General features: G+C 38.5%; 1 protein-coding gene across 7 annotated transcripts in view; it reads right to left on the reverse strand.

The window, feature by feature from the left end:
- The window catches only part of CACNA2D1 (calcium voltage-gated channel auxiliary subunit alpha2delta 1), a 499615-nt gene that overhangs the window by 400427 nt on the left and 72782 nt on the right, over positions 1-26406 (reverse strand). For all 7 annotated transcript variants that reach the window (XM_080818060.1, XM_080818058.1, XM_080818059.1 and 4 more), the window contains exon 2: positions 7665-7746. In XM_080818060.1, the coding sequence (XP_080674186.1) occupies positions 7665-7746 (82 nt within the window). The remainder of the gene's footprint in view (positions 1-7664; positions 7747-26406) is intronic.

Raw genomic sequence — 26406 nt, forward strand, 5'->3', positions numbered from 1 at the left:
TAACCATAGGCTGAGTGAGCTGCTTGCCTAATGTCCCTAACCCCAAACGACCCAAATTCATTTTACTGCCAACAAAAGAATTTTAAAAAGCGGCACTGTTTAATTTGCTCTTAACCATTATACCTTATTAACAAATGGCTTTTCTAAAGGAAAACTGCTACCTACCAAAGCTGATAGACAAGTTTACAAATTTACATTCATTTAAAGAATTCCATACACTTATCCTTGCCTCAAATGTCTCAGTCCTTCTAGAGCAGTTTTTCAACCTGAACGCTATAGACATATTCACCAGATACCTCTTGGTGGTGAGAAGATGTCCTGTGCTTTGTAAGATGTTTAGCCCTATCCTCGGCCTCTACACATGAGGCGCCAGGAGCACCCCCCCTTCACCAGCTGTGACAATCACAAATGTTTCCAAGCACTGACAAATGTCTCCTGGGGGACAAAACTGCCCCTGGCTAGAGACCCACAGGTCTAGATATAAAGACAATTTAACTGTCGTCAGAAAAAATAAATAATAAGAATCTGCACGTTGTATACCGAGAGGGTTCAGTAGCAAATAATGGTCTTTTATGCCATTCATCTTCACTCTAGAGAAGCTACCGCTTAGCTATAACATTTAGCAGTTCTTAGTTTCCATCTTCACTGTGTAGCTCAGAGACAAGAAAAGGGCTCAGACAGCATTACATCATTCTCTCTGTAATTAGTATTACCAAGCCATTAGATTGCTATTTGGAAAAACAATGAATAATCATGCATCCCTCAAGTAGTAGTATAACATAAGTGTTAATTATTGATAATGGTACAGATTGGTAAGGTAAAAAAGAAAACATTGTAATAGTCTCTTACTATTACTGTTCATGAACGCACAGTACACTTCACTGAAAAACCTGTTAATAAAATACTAAAAGTATCAGATTAGAAATCCCCTAGAGTTTATCCCACACCTTTGAAATTGAATGTAATTACACTGTTAAAAAAAAAAAAAATTAGCTTCTTACTTTAAAATCTCCAGTAGGAGGGTAAAGGGAATCCATATTCTCTACTGATAATACTATATGCAGTCAAAATAGATTTCTCTCTACTTAGATAAAAAAAAGTATTTTCCCCTTAAAATAACTATAATCTCAAGTTGCCTATGTAATTATGGCAATTCATTTGGTTACATTTCATCACTGAGAAAATAAGGCAATTATAACTAAAACCAGAATGTGAAATGACAATAAATAGTTGTATCTGAAAATTAATTATACTATTCGCATAAAATAGTTCTATTACTTTTATAAATTGTGTTACTTTTATAAAGGAATATGAACATAAAACTACATTTTTTTAAGTTTTTTTTTTAAGATTTTATTTATTTGACAGAGAGAAATCAGAGCTAGGCAGAGAGGCAGGCAGAGAGAGGGGGGGAAGCAGACTCCCCGCTAAGCAGAGAGCCCGATGTGGGGCTTGATCCCAGGACCCTGAGATCATGACCTGAGCCGAAGGCAGAGGCTTAAACCACTGAGCCTCCCAGGCGCCCCCATAAAGCTACATTTTAACATGCAGTAAGCATTTAACTTTTCCATAGTATCTTTTATTGCTTTCAGGTTTCCATATTCCCTTTTACCCCTAAACCATTTCTGTAAGGAAGAGAGTGTTAGGCTCTATCTCATTTAACAAGCAGGTAACAGGGCACCTGACACCAACCAGCTACTTAGCAGCACTCCCCAGAGAAGAAAAGAAGATCCCAGTCCTTGTTGTCTCTGCACCTTGCTGATTCCCTAAGTCGAAATCACCCATGATTAATTACATTCTGCTCTGGAGTATCTTCCTTCGTAAACAGATTAATATACTAAACTCTCCGCCACCTAGAAAATGAATATTCTATTGACATAAGTGACGTGACCACAATGTCAAAGTAAAAGCATTAGTCTGTTAATACTACGAGTTACTCATGAAAAGAAATTATTCACTTAAAACACTTATGTAAATGCTAACTTAATTAAGAGTACTGAATGCTCAATATTTAGACGCGTTTTATATTGACAGCTTTGAGAGCATACTGAAATGTGAAAGTATTGATTTTAACATAACTTTATGAAATCACAGCAGTGAATCAAAAACCAGCAAGTTCTATGATGATGCCACTGCAGGATGATTTTATCTTCAAAAACATACTTCTGGAGTGAGGGGATATTTTAAAGATTTTATTTATTTATTCGAGAGATAGAGAGAGGGAGAAAGAGCATGAGAGTGGAGAAGATCAGAGGGAGAAGCAGACTCTCTGGGGAGCTGGGAGCCCAATTTGAGACTCGATCCTGGGACTCCAGGATCATGACCTGAGCCGAAGGCAGTCACTTAACCAACCGGCCACCCAGGTGCCCATCCCCAAATTTTCTTAAATATGCCTGCATATTTCTAGCCAAACATGTCAGAGACCAGAAAGAATTTGCAGTTAAGAAGAAAGCCTTAAAACAAGGTGACAGGCATAATTTCAACTTTCTTAGAAAGCTAAAAGGATACAATAATCTCTGTTAAGAAAAAGTGTGGATTCCCAGACCATCAACACAGCATTAGAATTGAAATAGAAGTAGACTATGGAGCAGTGTCAGATAATGAGGGCGGAGATTTTTTTTTTTTTTTTTTGAGGGCAGAGATTTTAAAATGCATATATTGTTAGGAACAAATATAGGAATAGCCAGTGTACCTTCCATAAACACAAAATGAGTCTGGGAAGCTTACAGAGCATTAAAAAAACAAAAAGAACCTGATATCATATGTAGGAAGGGAAAGGAACAGGGAAGAAAAAGGAGCAGAGAGGCTTGGGATTAGTGTTGTGTCCAGAAGGCTGCACATGTCTGTGCCTCCAGCCACAGGGAGCAGAAGATATAGAGCAAGTCAGGCCCTTATGGTCCCTGGGCCCCAGTCAAGTGAGGACCCCAGTCGCCCAGGGCACACTCACTCACTTGACGACTCTCCAAACTGGTGCCTCCTTCAATTCTGTGTCCTTGGTACATCACGTACCTCACCTCAGTCCAGTTCTGTGGGTTCCCCCCACCCCATCTGACCCCCATCAGGAAAAGAGATGTACTTGGAATGACCTATTTGGAAAAACTCTACCTCTTTCAAAATACAGTCTTCATACCAGCTGCCTAGTATCAAATTTGTTGTTTAGAGACGAAAGAGTTACTATAGACTTAACGTGAAGGATAACCATCAGCCCTTTTTTTTTTTTTTTTTTTTTTTTTTTTGGTAATAAAGAGGAGGCCCTGAGAAAGCCTTGGATTCCTAAAGGGAAAGGGGGAAGTGCAAAGAAAGAGAACGAAAGAGACAACAAACTCCCAGATGCTTGTGATTTGCTTGCAGTGTCATGATTTGCTCCCCTGCCCAGCCCCTCAAAGGAGCAGCATCACTCAAGTGGGGCAGCTGAGGCTCTCTGACTTTGCAGAATTCTGTTTTGGTTTGCTCTTTTTGAACATTCAGAAGTGGATTTTATAGAAAAGCAAACAGTAGTCTGTATTTATCAATCTATTTTTTAAAAAGTTTTTCATGGGGCACCTGGGTGGCTCAGTCAGTTCATCAAGCCCACTCTTGATTTCAGCTCAGGTCTTGATCTCAGGGTCAGGAGATCAAGCATCTGGGTCGAGCTGGGCTTGGAGGCTATGTGAGATTCTCTCTCTCAAGGTCACCTGGGTGGCTCGGGCAGTTAAGTAATGGACTCTTGATTTCGGCTCAGGTCATAATCTCACGGTCCTGGTTTCAAGCCCTGCATGGGACTCTGCGCTCAGCAGAGTCTGCTTGTCCCTCCCTCACTGCTCCTCCCCCTGCTCTCTCTCTCTCTTTCAAATAAATAAATAAATGCAATCCTGAAAAAAAATCTCTCCCCCTTCTTCTGCCCCTTCCTCAACATGTGTGCACGCTCTCTCTCTCCCCCCCAAAAAAATCTTTTTCATAAAACAAATTCATTATTATAGAACCTATTAATTCAGAATACCTGATAATTTAGATACTGGTTGAAATTTAAGTATATCTTGACATGAAATATTTTATCAACTTATTATATGAGAAAATGGTTGCTGGTAAATGTTTTATAAAGTTAAAAACTTTGTTTCCAGGACGCTTGGGTGGCTCAGTCAGTTAAATGCCTGCCTTCGGCTCAGGTCATGGTCCCATGGGATCGAGCTTGGGATCGAGCCCCACATTGCATCGAGCTCCCTGCTCAGTTGGGGGGTCTGCTTCTCCCTTCTCTGCCCCTCCTCCTCCCCTGCTTGTGCTGGAGCTCTTTCTCTGACAAATATATAAATAAATCCTTAAAAAAAAAGGGGGGGGGTGCCTGGGTGGCTCAGTGGCTTAAGGCCTCTGCCTTCAGCTCAGGTCATGATCCCAGGGTCCTGAGATCGAGTCCCGCATCAGGCTCTCTGCTCAGCGGGGAGCCTGCTTTCTCTCTGCCTGCCTCTCTGCCTACTTGTGATCTCTGCCTGTCAAATAAATAAATAAAATCTTAAAAAAAAAAAAAAAACCTTTGTTTCTAAAATTTAGACCATCTTGATTTTTTAAATGTTATCTCTTCATTAATATATAATGATCAGCCTCTCCATTTGCCAGCTACAGGAATTTGTATGTCTATGTGTGTGTGTGTATGTTTATTTTTATTTTTTTAAAGATTTTATTTATTTATTTGACAGACAGAGATCACAAGTAGGCAGAGCAGCAGGCAGAGAGAGAGGGGGAAGCAGGCTCCCTGCCGAGGAGAGAGCCCGATGTGGGGCCCGATCCCAGGACCCTTAGATCATGACCTGAGCGAAAGGCAGAAGCTTAACGACTGAACCACCCAGGTACCCCAGTGTGTTTATGTTTAAAAGTAATAAAATGTCTTCCCTTTGTTGAAAGATTTCAAAGAAAACACAAACAAATAAAAAGACATCCTGTGCTCATGGTTTGGAAGAATTAATATTGTTAAAACAGCCATACCACTCAAAGCCATCTGGAGATTCAACATAACCCCCATTAAAATATAAAAGGCATTTTTCAAGAAATAGAAGAAATAATCTGAAAGTCTGTGTATAGTTTGTTAAGAACAGATAATAATAATGTATTAAAGGTATGTAATGTGACAGATATCATTATAACCATACTGCAATACATAAGTGTATCAAAGTAATACAATGTCCACCTTAAATTAACACAATGCCTTAATCATTATCAACCCTCCCTGGGCTAGTGTTTGAGGACGCTAGAAAGCCATTTTTATAAAATTGGAAAGATGTCTGATTTTAGCTATGCTGCCTCCTTGGAGCTGTTTCTGAGCCTTTAGGTAAAAACTTAGCTGTACTCCCTAATGCCAGTAGAAACAATTCCATTAAATAATTTGGGAAGAACTATCATTTCTACAATATTAAATATCAACCTAGGAATCTGCTAAATTTCTCTATTCAACTTCTGATCCTCACTATGCATCTAATAACCCCAAACTCTGCATAAAGTTCACTCTCAACTCTGGTGCCCTTCAGCTACTCTGTGTTTTAGGTTTTCATGGCCAAAAAGAAACACAACCCTTTGGCCCCCATCATGGGCCTTTGCTTTCCAAGCAAAAGGAAAGGGGCATATGGAATCATTTATCTACACAAAATAACACTCTTCATGTGTCTCAGTATTTAAATTCTTTTTCCAATAATAGATTCTGCTCATTCTCTCTCTCTCTCTCTGTGCTCCTTGTTACATAATATACAATTTTTTATCTGTATTTTTTATTTCTCACTTTATTAGGTACATGTCTCATAAACAGAACATTGTGGGGATTTTCTTTCTTCCTGTCCATTCTATTTTTTTAATCCTAATTCAGACTAGGCTATTTATTCATTCAAGATTTGCATTGTTCTTAGTAATCTATACTTGATAAACCACAATGGAAATCAGGTGAGTTGTTTTTTTTTTTAAGTGATTCATTGCAAAAAGCAGGTTCAATAAAACGGTTCACAGATGAACACCAAAAGGAGAAGTGAGGTCAGCCAAGAAAGTGGTTTTCGAGGCTAGAGAAACAGTGGAGAGGAGGGAAGAAGAGCTCCCAAGAGCAGTGTATTTTTAATCTCAAGCTCTCAATAAAGAAAGTCATATAACTTCTAACCAGAATCTGCCAATTCTCATTTCTTTTTTTTCTCACTTCCACAAACTCCATCACTTAGACAGAGGCTCACTTTATTATCCTGTCCAACTTGACATTTTAACACCTTTTTCTATAAGGAAAATCATCGAGGACCGCAAGCATCAGGTTACAGTAACTTTCAGGAACCTTTACACTCCGAAGGGGGATTTTTGAGTCCTACAGTGTCAGCCCTCTACAGAAAGGAACTGCATCTCTGTCAGCCTTTGGCAGCCTGGACAGAGCCTGAGACATAATCTGTGCTTGATAAGTGTTGATTAGAATTAAATTTAGTCACTGTTATTCATAAAGAAGACTTTTCACTTCCCAAAACATTCCTTATCTCATCTCACAAACACTTGTTTCTTGAACATACTTTGGTATGTTTCTTCATAAAGTTCGATCAATACATGAGGTAACCATACATTTCAGTGTCTCCCAGGGAAGAATACTAACATATATATATTCCTATGATAAATATTCATATACCCTCCATGAATTGACTTTTATACCATATCTCACCTCTGTGACTCATCACATTTTTGGAAAACAAAAGGTCTCATTGTATCACTAAGAACACAAAATAAAAGTATTTTCAAATTATTGCTAGAACTGGAATGCAAGTAGTGAGACCCTAAAGAAATGACAATTAATTTTTTAATAAATCTTATGAAACCTACACATATAAACACTCTTATCTGGGGAAAATAATCTATTTAAGATGCTATACTATCATTTATATGTTGCTATCATTTTCAAGAATCATTTTAGAGTGACTCTCATAGCCATTTCATAAATCGTAAGAAAAACCATATTTTAGAGTGTCTTCTTTTCTTGCACAAAAATCTTTATTACCCATCTCAATGACTCACTCTAGTCTCTAGACATGGCTATAAACACTTTCCAACCATTTTTAAAAATAAAATCTACCCTCAAAGAAAGAACATGTGTTCCCACTGAGGATATTCAAAAGAATCCATCACAGGACTTCAAGTCACCACTGCGTGAGAGATTCTAAAATATACTCTGAAGAACAGGAACATAAAACCCCAAGATGAGTTCTAGGGGAATCTACACATCACATGAACTCATCTAAGGAGAGGCTGTAGGTAAGCAGTAACACGTGTTGAGAACGCTACATGAATTGTTCAGGAATGGCATTTTTTTGTTCACAATAACTAACAGTATCAGGGCACCAGTTAAGTATCGGTTAAGCATCTGCCTTTGGCTCAGGTCAGGATCTGAGGGTCCTGGGATCAACCCTGCACTGGGCTCCCTGCTCAGTGGGGAGTCTGCTTCCCCCTTTCCCTCTGCCCCTGCTCCCCACTCCTGCACTCGCACATGCTCTCTGTCTCTAACTCAAATAAATAAAATCTTAAAAAAATAATAACTAGCGGTACCAAGGTTCCTTGTTTGACCCCACTACCCAATTCGCGTGAAAAATCATGCCCTATTCATAATATAGAAGTGCAGTTCCTAGAAGGTAGGCCAGCATTCAAATCAAGGAAAAGATGAACAAAGTTCTTGGGCTATCACTCACATCGACGAGCTGATTGACTCCGCTTGCTGTTTTCGCCAGTGTGACCAGGTCTTCCTGCATTTTATCCACCCATGACTTGATGCTGCGGAAATCAGAAGACAACGTTCGATCAGATCTCTGGCAAACTGAAACCACACACATAGTACACTCGTGCTGTAGAAAATTCATTAAATCGCCTTTATATTTTTCTTCCCCCTCCAAGTTCCTACTATGTTCACCCTCCCAACCCACTTTCAAATTACAAAACCAATGAACCTTCAGTGGTCAACTTCTCAGGATGCTGAGATGCCACAAAACTAAAAGAAAATGCCATAGATGTCTTGTCCAATATGAGGGTACATGTTTCCTTAATTTTTATGAGAATTCTATTAATAATTAATTACTAATTACTATATTAAAAATATAGTATATATTTATATAATTAATCAATTACTAATTAATTACTATATTAAAGAGAATATTCTAAAAATTTTTAATATTCTAAAAAAATAGAATATTCTAAACTAAATTTTACCCTTTAGCTTGTAAGTTTTCTTAATATAATACCAAGGGTATGCTACATCTAGAATATTTGAAAAAAGAAAACATAAATAATTTTAAATTTCTCATAATTTCATCACCCAGGGATAACCACTGGGAATATTTTGATGTATTCCACCAAACATTTTGATATGTTCTGGTCTTTTAAAATTTTTTCACATGGTTGAAAGCATATTATGTAAAATTCACATCTCTGTTTGCTTTTAGGTCATATGATAAATATTCTCCCATGCCATTACAAATATTTTATAAACACTGTATTTTAATGGCCACTTAATATTCCATTATCTTTATATCCCATAATATATTTGACCATCTTTTTTGTTAAAAAAAAAAAAAGCTTTAACCACTACGAATTATGAAGCAACAAATATCTTAGGGTGTAAAGCTTAAAAGTATTTCATTTCCTTAGCTAGACTCTTAGATTTGAATTCTTAGTTCAAGGATGAAGTTTTAAAGGAATGTTTCTGAGCATTAAAATCATGATTGAAAGATTTCAGTTCAAATCCTTTGCATGTATATATTTCAGATTAATGAAATGGAGATCTTAAAATACAAGTTACAGATATCAGGACAATTTAGGAAAGCTTAAATCAATGGTCTCACTTCTTCCTGTCATTAGAGAGATTACCAAAGAGCACACAATGTTCCTTATTCAAATCAATATAGCTTGTAATCCCTTCATATATTGCATTTATTCATCCTTATTTATAAAAAGACACATGATATGTATTCTTTTCTGCCCATGCAAATAAAAGAAAACACTAGTAAGAATGGTAGGAAATGACTTATATTTGAATTTGAACTTCTCTCTACATATGTATGACATGTGTATCTATCTGTTGCCTATTTATTCTACTTCTTCAAATTTTATTAGGACCAAGTGTTCTCCCACCTTTAAGAGATGACATCTAAGAGTGGTTTAGGAAAGTGTTGTTTTAAAAATTAACTATGTATTTCTTAAGTGCTCCATCATGAGATTTAACCATGTTTGTCTTTCTTTTCCTTGGAAAGATAAGAATTCCAAGAGAACTACAATGTTACCAACTTTCTGTCAGATATATTTAAATGTAACAGAATTAAAAAAATTAAATGTGGAGGGGGGAGCATAATGTAAAAAAGGGATTTAAATGAGGTGCAGGTGAACATACAGAAGATAATAAACTGATAAACTAAAGAAGAACAAGGAAAACAAAGTCAGTTGCAGAAAAAGGATGGAATGCTTTAAAGAAAAACACAGAGGCTTGACTCACATGTGAAGTGAACTAGTTAACTAATGAAATACATAAAAGCTGGCGATACTTTCACATAAATGAAGATAAGGAAGAATATTTATTGACCCATGCTTATAAATATAACCTTAAAAGGTAAATAATTATCAAGAAATTTAAAAAAAAAAATTATCAAGAAAAAAAATAAATAAATAAAACAGGAGGAGAGTATGGAAAGAAATTTATAGAACCATTAAAATGAAGGCTGTCACATTATTCTAATATACTTCCTGCTGTTGATACGCTGGTGTGTATTGTAGGGGCCAAGGGCAGGCCACCAAGATGGACCCAAGATGGGCCACTTTGGCAAGAACATGATTTTGGGTCAAAGGCAATCAAAACCCAGTAGATTCAGGAAAAGCTCTTTACCTCCCCCTCAACTGCCTACTTATATAAGGAAGACAGCTATGAACAGAGATTCTTTCTTACCTAAGAAACTTATCTCTCTAATAGGGAATCTCCTCTCACCTTTCTGCGAATGGTCTTTCTCACCTCTGTATCCTCAAGACCCCTCTCCCCGCCTCAGCTCATAAAATAAGCCTAAACGCCTTTGGAATTTCCATGTCTGTATGGATTCCCCACAGGTATGCTATTAAATTTGATTTTCTCCAGTTAATCTGTCTCAGGTCAATGTGATTCTTAATCCAGCCAGAAGGAGCTTGAATGGCAAAGTAAATCCTTCTTCCCTGATAATCCATTTGAAAAATACTATAAATACGAACTACTAATATTCTTATTACTGTTATTAGATAAATATAATTGTGCTCCATTTTTCCATTCAGAATAAATTACATTAGGGAGTGGGCAGGAGCAAAGAGCACTGACACCATTTTTTTAAAGATTTTATTTATTTATTTGAGAGAGAGAGGGAGAGAGCAGGAGTGGGGAGAGGCTGGGGGAGAGGGAGAGGGAAAAGCAGGCTCCCCGATGAGTGGGGATCCTGAAGCAGGGCTGGATCCCAGGACCCTGAGATTATGACCTGAGCCAAAGGCAGATGTGTAAATGACCAAGCCACCCAGGCGCCCCCTTGATGCCATTTTCTAATTCATATCAGACTATCTCATTTCTCCAAGCAGTTAGTGAACAATTCCTAATACCCAGAGAAAATAAATCAACTCTTCTTAAAAATAATTCCCAACATCAACAAACAGTAAGAAGTATTATATATCCCTTTAGCTAAGAAACTAAGACACAACGAATATGTATGTCAAAAAAAAAAAAGTACCTCATGTCTGAATTCTGATTTATGCTAAAGTGATCCAAAATGTGCATTCTAACTTGATACCTGAGTGGACTGTCACTGCTAATGTTCATCGAGTTTAACCTGTTTTGGCGGAAAGCAACGGAGGACCTATCCAGTCTCCTTGCCTCCAATGACAAGCTGTCAAGAACACTTCAGGGGAGCAAGGATAATTTTTCATAGATATGGGGTGTTACCTGCTTTTCCTAAAATTCATAAGTACAATGCCTTTCAAACCTGGAACTGAAGATTATAATGGCCAAGAAATAAGCAAAGATCCCATTCATCATGAAAGTGAAAAACTACACTACCGAAAACACTCATACGTGCAGATTCTTTTCTCAGTCTTTCTCTTTCTGGGTAAACTGTCGAGTGCACACGTATAATCCCTAAGCCCAATTTTATTAAATATTCCTAGAAGCTACTATGAAATTTTGAAGAAAATTAAAAGAGGATATATCCTTTTCATACAATAAGAAACTAACACCGTACTACACAAGGAAGATTTTTGTTTAAGATTTTATTTATTTATTTGACAGAGAGAGAGAGATCACAAGTAGGCAGAGAGGCAAGCAGAGAGAGAGAGGGAAGCAAGTACCCTGCTTGCTGAGCAGAGAGCCCAATGTGGGCCTTGATCCCAGGACCCTGAGATCATGACCCGAGCCAAAGGCAGAGGCTTAACCCACTGAGCCACCCAGGCACCCCACAAGGAAGATTTTGTTTGCTGTTAACCCATTCAACAGATACTAAAAACGCCAGGTGCAGAAATGAAAGATATATGCCTTACAGTGTGGTTGGTCTTGAAATCAGATCTGGCAGGAAAAAGGCAAAAGAGAACAAAAACATGGTGGTGTTGGGGAGGAAAAATATCTTTTTATTCTACTCTTTTAAGTTCTTAACTTAGGTAATACTTGGACAATAGAAGGCCCCTATAACAAATGGCAGGTTAAGAAAGAAAAACCGAGGGGCACCTGGGTGGCTCAGTGGGTTAAATCCTCTGCCTTCAGCTCAGGTCATGATCCCAGGGTCTTGGGATCGAGTCCCGCATCAGGCTCTCTGCTAAGCAAGGAGCCTGCTCCCCCCCCCCTCCACTTGTGATCTCTGTCAAATAAATAAATAAAAGTCTTAAAAAAAAAAAAAAGAAAAATGGACACATCTATGTAACACATATTTTACATGACAAGAGAACCTTCATAAGGAAATAGAGACCCAAAGAAATGGTTAAACCTGAGCATTCTTATGCTAATCTGATAGAGAGTAGAAAGTAGGGAAAGATACATAGAGACAAGAGTACGAACCATGTATCGTAAACTAGAGGGAACTTAACAAAGCCTATTCAGTCAGTCTTCCCTCTGTCCCTCGTCTTCAGAGATAAGAATGTTCTTCTCCCCTGGGTTTAGGGAAGGCAACCTTCCTACGTGGGGAAGGTCAGAAAGTCCTTCATGCACACGCCACTTCTCAAACTCCCTCAGCTTAAAATATTCAGCATCATGTTTTGGGGTAGTGTGTCCTGAATCCCATGAGTGGGATACATTTCAGGAGCAACAGCGAATCACTTAAGAGTTTACTAGGTAGTAGGGCAGGGAGATAGACAGGGAAGGCTCTGTGGGCTAGTAGCTACTTGAAGTGAAATTTGGAAGACAAATAGAATTCGACAAAACTGAGAAGGCAAGTAAGAAAAAGGGAAGGCAGAGGGAATACGAAACACGGCACATGCAGCGACTACAAGTAGCCCGAATGGCTGGAGTCCAGGTCGATTCAACAAACGGCATCGGGTGGGAGCAGGCACGGCAGGGACAAAATTCAGGCAGACGGATGGGCCAGAGCATTAAATCACATTCCGAAGCATTTAGATTGTATTCCCAAAATAATGCGGAGATCATGGAAAAGGCAAAGTTAGAGAGTACCAAGATCCAGCAAGTGTGTATCAACATGATGAAACCATTTTTTTTCTGATAGCCAAGAGGATGGTGGCTCAGAGGGAAAACGAAAAATAAGAAGGGACGGTCTAGACGAGTAAGAAATAAGAGGGATCCAAACCAGCTCAGTGGTAGTAAGAGGAGAGAGAAAAGTGGAGGAGAGGCTAAGTATAAGAAACCATGAGCTCAATAAAAAAAATATCTGAAGTGTGGACAACAAGCTTTCACATAGTACGGGATGTAGACAGTGAGTGGAATTTGGGGATGATTCATGGAGTTCCTCAGTTAAACAATGAGAGGACATGTTGATATACACACAGGAGAAAGAACAATTTAGAGGGACATGATTGTGTTTGCTTTTAATGATTCAATTAGACACGTTTCTGAGAGAGCCATGTGTAGATATTTAGGCAATTGAATATATCTGGGTTGGAGTCCTCAGAAATTCCAATAAGAATATAAAGATTTGGTGTTTCCAGTGTATATAGAGAACATAGGTAAGTCAATGTCTGACTCCCAAAGGACAGTGTACAGAAGGAAGGAAATACCCAGTACTGGAACTCTGAAAAATTACATTTAAAGAAGTTACAGATGATCTGAGTAGTGGCAAAAGAGAAGGGAATCCCAGAGCAGTGGTATGACAAAACCAAGAGGAGGGGAAAATTTCCAGAGAGAGGATATAGTTTATGGAGTCATCAAATAAGGTGGGAGAAATTTATCCAAACCTTACGTGTAAGGGTAATGAGAGGAAACAGTGTGGAATCTAGGAAAGAAGGGAAAACAAAGAGTACCTAGAAAAGAACAAAGAACAAGGAGTACCTATTTTTCTTTTTTAAGATTTTTACTTATTTATTTGAGAGAGGGAGAGAGCGCAAGCAGCAGGAGGGGCAAGGGGGAAGGAGTGCGGCAGGTGGATTCCCCACTGAGTGTGGAGCTCGACACAGGGCTCGATTCCACGACCCCAAGATCATGACCTAAGTCAAGTCACATGCTTCACCAACGGAGCCACCCAGGCACCCTTATTTTTCTTTTTTAATAGGAGAGATTTAGGCATCTTTCCATGTACGAGGAGAACAAGAAGTAGAAAAGGAGACACTGAAGATTCAGGAGAGAACGTGTACTGTATTGACGGAGCAAGGTCCTGCAGAAGCTCTCGATCAGGGCTGTTCCTGCTCACCCCCTGTATCCAAACATGAAGGTGGGGAGCGCGTGAAGAAAGAAGCATAACCCAGGAGAAGCCTAATCCATGGCTAGAAGGGAGGATAGCTCCCCCATAGAGATTGCAGGGAAAGTATAAAAGCTTTGGGGTAAATGGAAATAACCAGAGCAACTTGATCAGAAAGCTGAGACAGTTCTACTTATTGGTGTCTATTTCTTCTGTAATAAAAGAGACAGTCATCTGTTCAGAGACAAGCAGCAGGTATGAAGGTAGGGTGGTTGGAAAGGAAGTTGGACGTTTAAAAAGAGCACTAGCCAGAGGTTATTTAAAGATGTGCCCTAGACTGGAGGTCATCACTTTTTCTGGTACTAATCAGCATAAATGTGTGAATGTCTTCACCATCTCTTGACTGGAGAGGGAAAGATGAGAGAAAAAAGGCATTCAGATGAATATGGGGCAGATATCAGCATGTAGGAAAGAAGGAGAAGGACAAGTGAATTCAAGGACCTGAAAATTTCCAGATCTCTATGCGTTCTAAACAATAAAGACAACCAAAAATCTCATTAAAATGTTACAGTATTTTATGTATAAACAACGTTTCTTTTCTTTTCTTTTTTTTTAAAAGATTTTATTTATTTATTTGACAGAGATCACAAGTAGGCAGAGAGGCAGGCAGAGAGAGAGGAGGAAGCAGGCTCCCCGCTGAGCAGAGAGCCCAACACGGGGCTCGATCCCAGGACCCCCAGACCATGACCTAAGCCGAAGGCAGAGGCTTTTAATCCACTGAGCCACCCAGGCGTCCCATAACAAGGTATATTTTCTAATCACCAAGGAACCTCATACACTTCCCATGTGTGCTGACTGTCCTTTTCCATGTTCTGCGTTTGCTCTCTAACCTCTCCCTGAAATTAACCCTCCACATCCATTGTGATGGAATAAATTCCACAAGTACTGAACTATCACCTTTCACAACCTCCCACACTAAAGATTTTCTCCTCTATCCAACTAAATGCCAGAAGCCTTTAAATTGAGTTTTGTGTTTATTCTCCTGTCCAGATTAGATGGATATACTTTTGTTTTCATTCACCACTGAAACCTCACTATTTTTATTACAGTGCCGTGCAGATAGGAGGCACAGAGATATTTATCGAATACATAGAAAAATGTGTTAAAATGAAATATAACTGCATTACTGTGTCTTTAAGAAGCACAATTATCTTTACTTAAGTAGAGAAAGTGATTGATTTACTAAATCTCTTCTTCTCTCCACAATCCACATCAGAAAAAATGAACTGCTGGACCCACGCATCTATACGAAACACCCACTTTCCAACAAGTAGCAAATTTTCAAAATATGACTATTATAAGGGGATTATTAAATCTCTAAAATGAGCACCTTATCATTCCAAATCTTTCAAGTATATAATGAATGTCACAGGGGGAAAAAAAAAGTCTCATAATCCTTCTCTGCCCCTACAATAACTCAGAGTCAACTAGCAGAATATGTTGTCAACAGATGATGTCTGCAAACTCACATTATATTGGAGAACTCACTATGAGATCTCTAAATACTAAGACCAATATTTTGTTCACTAGTAAGATAATCTTTTATATCCTGGACTTCATTTCATGGTACAGAAAGAGCCCAAATTTTAAAAGCAAATATATAGATAGTCAAGTTTTCACTAAATTTGAAAGAAAAATACTTGCCAAGCAATTAATACTGTTTCTTTTGAGATCAGATTTGCCTGTTATACAGCTTTCAAGAGGGTAGTGCCTAGTTCAGGAAACTCTTTATTCAAGAAAAAAAAAATATATATATATATGGTAATCCATTTCATTTTGCATGCATTTGAGGAACATCAAATTCAGAAGAGCACAAATTACACCCCGTTTAATCTATTGTAAAGTGTAATGGTTGAGTACGGAAGTGTCAAATCTACATAGTTATCCATTTAATTGTTTTAACTGCTACAGAAAGAATTTGCCTTTTTACTGGTTGAAACAATGGAGCCAAAGTGATAGCTAAGAATTGTTACAATAGGTCCTACCAAGACTAACTGTCCTTCCTTGCTCTATTTTATGTGGTAAGCCCTCTAGAAAAGAGAAGGCTGTATATGAACCCACTGCTATTAGCAAGGAGAGAGTAGTAAAACAGTCATCTTTCTTCCACACCCTCCTTGAATTATCCCATTAGCAATTATCATAGAGCATAAAGCAAAAGAGGAATCCGAGATACACAGGAGAAGGGAAAGGGAGGGGGCTCTTACGGTAAGGAGGAGGGGGAGAGTGAGAAGTCTGCAGCCTTTAAGGTCCTTGTCCTAAGCATTCTCTGCCTATACCACTATTCTTGAGAAAGAATTTTATTTTTAACCCAAGGAGGTAAGAGACATAGTTATCCCCTGTGGACCTGGGAAAGAATTAGAATATCACAAGATCTGATAATCTGACCACTTCAGTTGTGGTGGTATATATAAAGAGCTTATTCATAAATTTGAAGTAATAAGATCATATATTTCAAAAGTGTTCTACTTTCTATAAATATCCCACCAATGCCACACTGCTTTTTGTTATGTAATAAACCACCCACAGTGTTCCTGTAGTTGGATAAATATAACATAAGTAAGCCAAAGATGTAGATAGCCCAGACACACTATTTTGCTAAATAGGCATTTCTTATAATGTAGATAACTATATCATTAAATTCTTTTTTTTTTTTTTTCGGTGTAAAAGGAGTATGCTTGATAGCTGCTTTAAATCTAGGATTGTTTGTGAGATGGGTGTTATGCCAGGAATGTTAGTTCCTGAAATTATTCTCAATTGAAACCATTTTCAATAACACTGCTGCTGTTTTTAGAAAGCTGTTTAGACTTGTGAAATGCTTTAGTATTCCATTTTTATCTAGAGTCAATCCTGTAAGAAATGCAGAAAGGGATGTGAACGTGCTAATCACACTGGAAAGGTAAAAGTCCTTGACAGTAGGAAAAAGAAGGAGGGGTTATCACTAACATCAGATTTTAAGCTGTTCATGTTCCTCTGCCTTCAATTTCTGTTGGCCTTTTGCTGCTCCTGCATATGTGTGTGTGTGTATGTGTGTGTGTGTGTTCAATCTGTGTCATAAATACACACATTCCTCACTCTCAAAGATCAAAGTTTCTTCATACCTACTCCTTATACTATTTTGGATTGATTTTTGTTTTATTCAAGAATTTTTTCATAGTTTCTTTAGTGAACATATTTTGCCTCAGCTCCAGGAATTTGCTTCTAGCTTCCAAGACCACCAATGAGCCATACACTTTAGGGCAGGTATGAATGAAAGTTCCATGGTTCGCTAGAAGGGGGAGGGGTGCTCCTGTGAGGTATTTGGTCTCTTGAGGCCCTGAGTCTTTTATCCTTCCCCATCCCAGTGAGTTACAACCTCCAGTCTCGTCCCTCTAGCTTGGGACCAATGGAGGTGTCCCACATGGGCCACGCAATCTGCTACCGGTGTTTCTATAGACGAAATCAGCTGCATTTCTACTTGCTTATTACTAAACCTCCATGCGTTTTATTGAAGATCTTCCCTTGCACTGTTTATCTGTATTTTTTTCAGTCATTGCACTGTTCCCAAAACTTATTCAAGCCGTATTCAAGCATGTGAATATTATGTAATGTCCTGATAAAAACATCCTTATTTCTTTCTTGTCTGAATTATGAACTGCACATTCATAATATTTTCAGCACTACCAAATACTCAAGTGCTTATTATATTTGGATTCTAAATGGCCAATCCAATTCCCCCTATGGGTCAATATCTACAGTCAAGCCAGTTCAACTGCCTCACAATAATGGCAGTTTTGTCATGTTAGGCAATCGTGTTTTCCACTCACCTGAAATTACCTAAGTCCCCTCAGCTCCCAAAATTCATCCTTCAAGTCTGTGCTTAGGTCCTACTTCTGGACGACCCAAGTCCTCAAAGCCTCAGAAATTGTTCTTTTCCCTATGTTTTTAAGATTTACATAGCCTGTCCCACAAAAAGTCACACACGCTGATATAGGTCTTGTGTTAGTATTCTTCTTCTCCAGCAATACTTAATTTCAGGGAGCGGAGAGGCCACAGCCTATAGTTCTGTATTCTGAGAATATCTAACACAGTTCTACGCATACAGCAGACACTCAATGGATAGTAGATAATATCCGTTGAGCACCTAAGTGTGAGGAGCTGTTCTAAACAAGTCATGGGAACATCCTCTCATTCTTCCAAGAATCTACTGAAGCAGGTATTGCGTCCTACTTTTCAGATAAGGAAACCGAGGTATAGGGAGGTGAAGTTACTTGCCCAAGATCAAAGAGTTAGTAAATGGCAAAGTGGGACAAATTGCCCTAAGAAGCCAACAGACATACGGTCTTAATGAGTGCTAATTGACAGGGTGGTCTGAAACATGGCTTGGCGCTCATCATTAAACCACCAGATAGGAGGCCTCAACTCTTCTCTTATCAGAACTCACAAATATCTCCTGTCTTTTATTTTACAGAGGGTCACAGCCCTGAATTTTAAGTTTGCTTCACCGATGTTAAGGAAAAGAAATGACAATTACGTAAGTCCTATTTTTATACGGCAAGAGAAAAGGAAATTAGGAAATGAAGATTTAAATAATTGAGAAAACTCAAATATTTTATTCTTTAAGAAAAATTTTGTGGAGGGGCACCTGGGTGGCTCAGCTGGTCGAGCATCTGACTCTTGATTCAGGCTCAGGTTGGGATCTCGGAGTCCTGAGATCAAGCCCCAGGTAGGGGCTCTGCGCTCAGCACAGAGCCTGCTTGAGATCCTCTCCCTCTTTCCCCTTCCTTCCGCCCTCCCTCTCTCTCTCTCTCAAAATGAAAAAATAAAATCTTTAAAAAAATTTTTTTTGTAGAAACATGCACGATTACTGAAATGCTGTCATTTTTCCTAACATTCTTTTTAAAGATTTCATTCATATTAGCAAATAAATAAGCACTATTTGTTTTATTTGCAAACCCATGAATTGCTCTGCCTTCATTACCAAAGCATGGTCGGTCTTAGGTACACAGCCACGGACTCTCCTGTTATGCACAACATGCACACAGATTTGACATCAAGTAGCAGGTTAGATGTAGAGTCAGCCCTGCTATGTTTCTAAATAGAAAATGTTTTCAAAGCAACATGAAACCCTTCAAATAGGGATGGAAGATGTGAATTTCAGCTGGCCTTCATTGTCCTCATAATGAAGGTTCAGATACACAAACAAATCCAAGTATATGAAAGCCTAGGCCCAGACTGACTGGCGCGGCCCTCCTCGTAAAGACAGCCCATAGGATCATTTCTCTGGCAGCCCTTCCAGGACAGAGTTTACTTAACAATCAAAAAGCTATCAATGCAAATTTATTAACTTGCAAATGCGACAAATAAGAACCCGCCTCTGGAAACCATCAGAAAGGAACACGGCAAGGGTGGCGTATCCCCAACTTTTTAAATTCCTTTGCCATAAGGCACAGAAATTCTACAAAAAAAAAAAAAAAAAATTGGAATGAAACCTTCAAATTTGAAGTAGTAAATATTCTTTCAGCTCCAGAAAATACATTGCAGTTTAATTGCTCTCAACCTTTGTGTGCCCACAGACACGTGCTTCTCTTTGACCCCCCTCTGCCTGAGCAACGCATTCGTGGCCCTTGCGCTCCTGAGGGTCTGGGCACAGTGCGCATGCCCAGCACGAGACTGCTGCGTGGGGCGCGGTGTGAGAGCCCGCTCTCCCTCCTGACCTGCTCCATATAAACACAGAGCTAAACTGGTTGTTTTGATCAAATCGTTTTTCTCCGTCAACGCCATAAAATTAACAATGAGAATTGTGATTAAACGTGAATTTATGCTTATCAAATGGTGAAAAACTGAACAATTCCTAGCACTATCAGAGAATTCCTTGCAAAGAATATGAACCATCAGTGGAAGTCCTATATAAATACCAGAGGAACACAGGAAAAGAAATTAGTTCTAGTTTCTCAGTCACATTTTCAAACATTTTTTATTTGAATTAAATTTTCCAAATAATGTAATACATGTAATGCTTGGTGATGTGTAAGTTACAGCATTATAAAATTATGGGCTTTTATGTATTGTATGTGAAAAAAATAACTGAAAGTCGAGGCAATTAAAAAGAAAAAATTATCAGGGAGAAAAAGCACTTTATGGAGCTAAATCCAATTGAAATGTCTATGTCATAGCCAGTAAATCAAAAAAAAAAAAAAAATGCTGTGAAGCATGATTCACATACCTATAACTACTTAGAAGCCCTTTTTAAATCCATACTTAAAACATGAATTTTGTTTTTTTTTTTTTTTAAGATTTCATTTATTTGAGAGAGAGAGAGAGAGAGAGAGAATGAGAGAGAGCAAGCATGAGAGGGGTAAGGTCAGAAGGAGAAGCAGACTCCCTGCTGAGTGTGGAGCCCACGTGGGACTCAATCCTGGGACTCCAGGATCATGACCTGAGCTGAAGGCAATCGCTCAACCAACTGAGCCACCCAGGTGCCGTAAAATGTGAATTTTCTAGGTAAATCTTTATTATTAGGTGATTTGCTATCACTAACCAAAAAAAAAAAAAAAAAAAACCGGCAATAAAAAAAAATCAGCCCCAGGTATATTTGCTTTTCAGGAAGCAAATAACCCAATGATTTCTGGTATTTAAACTATTCATATAAAATATGAAAGAAAAACTTCACAGTGCAATGGTCAATCTCCTTATAGAAAGTCCTAATGTTGTTGTATCTTCCACACTGGAAATAATACTTCTGCAATTAGAAGGAAAGACTTAAACACGCATCTCATTGAGTCATCCAAGAAAAAACAGCAAGCATGTCAGAAGCCCCAGTGAACGGAGGACACCACTTTGGTAAGATGGCACGCTCATGTAACCCAGCATCTTTATGAAATATGAAGGAATCATGGAGCAGCCAGTAACATGAATTAAACATCAACCATCAGAATGAATCGTTGCAGAATTCTAATTTTTTTTAACAGCCGTTCTGTCACTGTTCCTGGTGCTCCGTTCAGTGCACATCCCAATGTGAATTTCAACAAGCAGTTTTAAAATGGACCACCCCGTCTGGTAACGTGGAAGTCTAAAGATTTCTAAAGCCAGATGTGTGACTCATATGTGACTCAGCGGCCTCCCACAGGTTTGACAGCCCATAGTGTCTCTCTCTGAATGCTCCCTCTGCACGAGAGGCTGAATGGACTCCTCATATTGCTACTCAGAAAATACAAAAGGATTTGAGTGTAGGCAAACTGTTAGAATTCACACTACCTGTTTTAGGTCACCTGTAGTAGTAGAAGGGGGAACAAAGCCCACTGGCACATCTCTTATTGTGTGGCAGGCTGTCTTTTCCACTATCCCTGGTGTATCTCCCCAAGGTCCAGATCGTCCTCGCCTATCTCTTGATCACATCAGGGAGATGGCAGCCTCATGGGAATTTACATCACCTTGGAGCACCGTGCAACTAAATCTCTAACTGAAGTTATTTATCCAATGATTGTGGGTAATAAACGTTATTTTTAGTTCTAGTAAGTGCAGAAGGAGGAAACATCTTAGTCTTCCTGTCCAGTTTCCTAGTTAATGGAAGGTGCCCATATACACTACCCATGAAAAATTATCATGCCAAGTCTCCCAAACACTTTCTGTGACAGGCATTATAACCTTACTAACAACCTTGTTGTTTGGGGACAGAACTAAGTTCTTCTGGGAACAAAAGAAACTGTGGTATCTCTATCTTAATAAACTATTAGGTAATCATCTAAATAAGATTTAGTTTTTAATATACATTCTATGTGGCTTGATTTTTTAATGATGATTATTGATTTGGAATTTACAACTGAAATTATAATAATTTCATTAGAAAATTAAAGATGTCTTTAGACATCCAATTCCTAATGCCTAGCCAAAAGAAAACAGATACAACAGACTTAATTGTGGCCATATGACTGCCATTTTTATTTGCCTTTAGACTTAAACAGAATGAAAGGGGTGAATAAAAATATATGGACATCATGAGCAAAATGAGAATCTGTATCTCCTCCCTGGTATTAAGAGAAAAACAACCATCAGCAGCTAAGGGCAAACAGATGATAATGATTAATAATCATCCATGTAAGTTTAATAGAAGCATCTTTCTCAGCAAGTTGTAAGTTCTAGGACCTGGGTTAGGGGTTTAGGAGTGGATTGGAGTCTGCCCTCCACCCAGGTTCTTTGGACTGGGTGTCTGGGGAGGATCCAGCACCTCATGTCCTAACGCAAAGTTGGAGTCAAGAATCCGAGAAGTAGCCCACAGGCATAATGGTTCAAAGGGGCCGGGCAGAAAGAACGCAGAGCTCAAGGAAGAGAACAGCAACTGGAGAGAAGGACACAGCAAATTCCAAAAAGAGAGTAAATAACTTCAGAATTATGGATCAAAAAATTATCCCAAGAATTTCATAATCTGATTGAGGACCTATCAATAGAGTCCTTGCTTTCTTGGCTGCCTCTGGATACGAAAAGAGCTACTAAAAGCCCAAACTGGTTAAGAAAGGTGGCTATGAAGTTTTGTTTAAAGAACTCCACTCTCTGTAGATAATTTCTTACTCTGAAATCCCAACGCATGTCATGCAAAATGCTACCACAATGTGAAATTGATTTGGTTTTCCTATTTCTTTAGGACAAGTGAAGTTGAAGAAGTAAATAAAATAAAATTATTTATGTAATAAATATTTATTATTTATTAATTATCTTTATGTTAACACCGGGGCTCAAATTACATACAGCAAATTATGAAAGCCACCAAATTGTCCATTGACGAGTGAATGGATAAAGAAGTTGTGGGATATATATATATACACACACACATATATATATATGAATATCATCCAGCCATTAGAAAAAAAACGAGTACGTTCTGCCATTTTCAACAACACGGGTGGACCTTGAAGACATGCTATGCAAAATAAGTCAGACAGAGAAAGACAAATACTGTATGATCTCACTTATATGTGGGATCTAAGGACAATAACAAAAAACCAAAGTCACAGAAAAAGAGATCAGACTTGTGGGTACAAGAGGCAAAGGCTGGAAGGAGTCGGGTGGTGAGGAGGGGGAACTGGAGAAAGGTGACCAAAAGGCACAAACTTCCAGTCATAAGATGAACAAGGACAAGACCCGTACTGTACTCCACGACTACAGCTAACACTGCTGTAGGACACGTAGGAAGGTTTTTAAGAGAGTAGATCCTAAGAATTCTCACCATAAACAGAAAAAAAAATTTCCCCTCTCTTTCTTTCTTTTCTTTTTTTATATCTGTATGACAGAATGGATGTTAGCTGAACCTACTCTGGTCATCATTTCTCAATATATATCAATCAAACCATCATGCAGTACAGGCCTCAAACCCTTACAACGATGTAGGTTAATTATCTCTCAACAAAGCTGGGGAGAAAAATTAGAGCCTTATTCCTCAGTCTCTCAATCAGATTGCTCCCGCTAGATTTTTTCAGAAAGTCCATGCAATTCACTCTGGATAAATTTAAGAACAGGGTATATACTCTCCATCCGAAGAAAATACCTCTGTCAGAATTGTGGGAAAGGTGCTCTGGTTTCCACCCAAGGGGTGTACTCTAGGTTTACTCTTCTGATTTAACAAAAGGGGCAGTTTGTGAAATGAATGGGCGGACAAGAAAATTAAAGGAAGAGACTCCATGGTGCCCATCACAGTATCTTTCCTTTTCATTAGAGAAATCCAGAGGAGTGAACAGAGCTGGGAAGCCCAGGGGAAATAACATGCTCCTGATTAACCAACTCTCCCTGAATCTGCAACACAGCCACCTGGTAGCAGATAAGATTAAATGAAGGAAAATGAAACTGAAGAAATTGAAAGAGATTCAATGGACCCAAAGGAAAAGAAAGAAATCAAGGGAAGGAATGAGGAAGAGGGACACATGGAGTTGGAAGGAGTGGGGAGGAAAGCAGAAAAATAAAGGAGACCAGAAATAAAAGCACATTTTTAAAAAAATGAATGTGAACTTTCTTTTAAAAAGATGAAAATTTACCTTAGCGCATTTGAAAAAAATTGGCTCATCACCAAAAACTTTAGACAGTGCACAATATATTATTTTCAAATAATCATTGCAACTTTTAAAATATGCAATTAGCAGTCCTAGAGACTAAGAAGATATACAGCCTTTAATCCAAATACGATGGAACATATGGTTGCTTTGGTCTATTCAACACAGAACTGGGAAGGCAAATCTCTTATAAGATTTTATTTGTAAGAACACTTTTCGTTTAAATTTAATTTATTGTTAAGAAAGGTACTGTTCATTGATGTTTCATAGTATGCATCTTTTCAGGGTGGATAAGGGATTTGAATAACACTGATTTTTGCTATACAGGTCAATGACAGATCAATAAATGAATGGTGATTTGTTTGTAGCAGTCATTAGGTTGGCTCCCTGCAATGGAGTTCACATTTGTGCATCTCTAAATCTTAGCCACTCTTATAGTTATACATTTCCTTAAAATTTTAATTATGTCATTGCAGCAAATACCGAAAAAGCTATAGAACACACTATTTCTAAACCTTGGGCAGCCAACTTTCACATTCTCTTCATGAGTTCTTATGTGGCTAATAAGCAGAGATTTGAAGAAGGGCTGAAATTATGTTATTTGATTTGCATAACCCTATTTTCTGCTGAACACAGTGGATGACACAGGAATTGGGTAATCAAGCTACTATGGGGAGGAGCCTTTGGTTGTTCTCTAAAATCCTAACTGGGGGTATCTTAACTCCTTAATATTTCAGCTAATGAACCAGAGAAAGCTTTAGCACTCAGACTCAATGGAGGGAAAATGAACTCAAACGAGAAATAACTCCTGAGCCAGCCATCGTCGCAGACGATGACTGTCACAACACAGATATACCGCTCCCTGCACTCACTAACATTTTGGGTAAGAAGAAATTAGGATCTTGGTGTTGCCACTCTATGCAGACTTTGACATCATCATCGAAGAGCACGTTCTTGCCCGCTGCTGCTTCTGCCTCCCATGTTTCTCCTCCGTGTCTTCTCATCATTCCTTCTCATCCCTTTAGGCCCCGTGACCAATGTCACCTCCTCACAGATACACTCCTCACCACACGAGCTGAATCCATCACTTTGTCCTGCCTCCTGTCCCTAACACCGGGCATTTATGATTTCTTCGGACACTCACAGTCTTGCAATTATTACATTTACTTGTTTTCAGTCTCTTTCCTCTAACAGAATGTAAACAATCTAAGAGGTCTGTCTTATCTGAAATCAAAAGCACTTAGCTTTGCTGGGAGAAAATACTTGCCCAGAAAGATATTAAATAAATAAATGTACAACTCTTTGGGGAAAAGCACAGAGAAAGTCAAACTGAGATCTCTACATTTATGCACGAGGCAGGGTAAACAAGACTTCTACCGAAGAAGCATCATCTTAAATCCAGTAACTCAACTTCTGTTTTTTCTTAATGGAATGGAGAAGAATGGGTAAAAAAATTCCTGGCCAACACAGAGACCATAAAGTTTCTATTAATGCTATATGCAAGTGAACTTAGATTTCAATGCTGAATTTTCACACAAATGCCCATTATTTCAAATCCTTTTGGAATGAGAAAAATAAAAGAAACCTTGTGGAACGCCTGGGTGGCTCAGTCGCTAGGCATCTGCCTTTGGTTCAGGTCATGATCCCAGGGTCCTGGGATTAGGTCCCCCATTTGGCACCCTGCTCAGCAGGGGAGCCTGCTTCTCCCTCTGCCTGCCGTTCCCCCTGCTTGTGCTCACTCTCACTCTCTCTCTCTCTCTGACAAATAAATAAACAAAATCTTTTTTTTTAACTAAATAAATAAATAAAAATAAAATAAATGTTGTTTCCCTATAGCAAAAATCAGAAAATTCAACAGGGATGAAGCCAACGTGTCAGCAACTGCTGATAAATCAGACAGTAACAATTTGTGGGCACTGTCCACCTCTACCAGCTTTGATCCAGGGATACAAACCACTAGCAATTTGCTCAGCTACGAGACTTCAACTGCCAGCATTTGATGCGATTATGGGAACGCACTACATCACTTGCAGAAACTTCGACCCAAGGGACTGCAGAGTTATTTCCCTATGAAGCTAAAGTATTGGCATACTAAAGTAAATATTTAGATTCTTCAAAGAAAAACAGCCACACAAATTGTGTGGAAATACACCGAGGTTACTGCTTAACACTGTATAGCTTTGCCAATTGTTAAAATTACTTTTTAAAGCTCATTAAGTTCTATGAAGCAGGAAAAAATGACTCCATAGCTGATTTCTCATTCAAAGTCAAAAGGAGATTCTGAAATTAAAGGGCAAATAGAATAGCTCTATTTCTGCATTTTTAGACTGTAAGCAAATCAATGGACCATTTTACTTTAAATTGATAGAAAATATTAATTCCAAGAAATATATAATTTTACATATTTTACATATGATTTAATAGAGTCTCAATTTTCTAGATCGCTGCTAAGGGACTGCATTCCCTCTATTATTAAACAATAATAACAAGAACAAAAAAGTAAAGCCCTGCCTATTACTCATAATAGCCAG

The sequence above is a fragment of the Martes martes genome (genome assembly GCF_963455335.1).
Source record: "Martes martes genome assembly, chromosome: 11".
NCBI classification, from domain to species: domain Eukaryota; kingdom Metazoa; phylum Chordata; class Mammalia; order Carnivora; family Mustelidae; genus Martes; species Martes martes.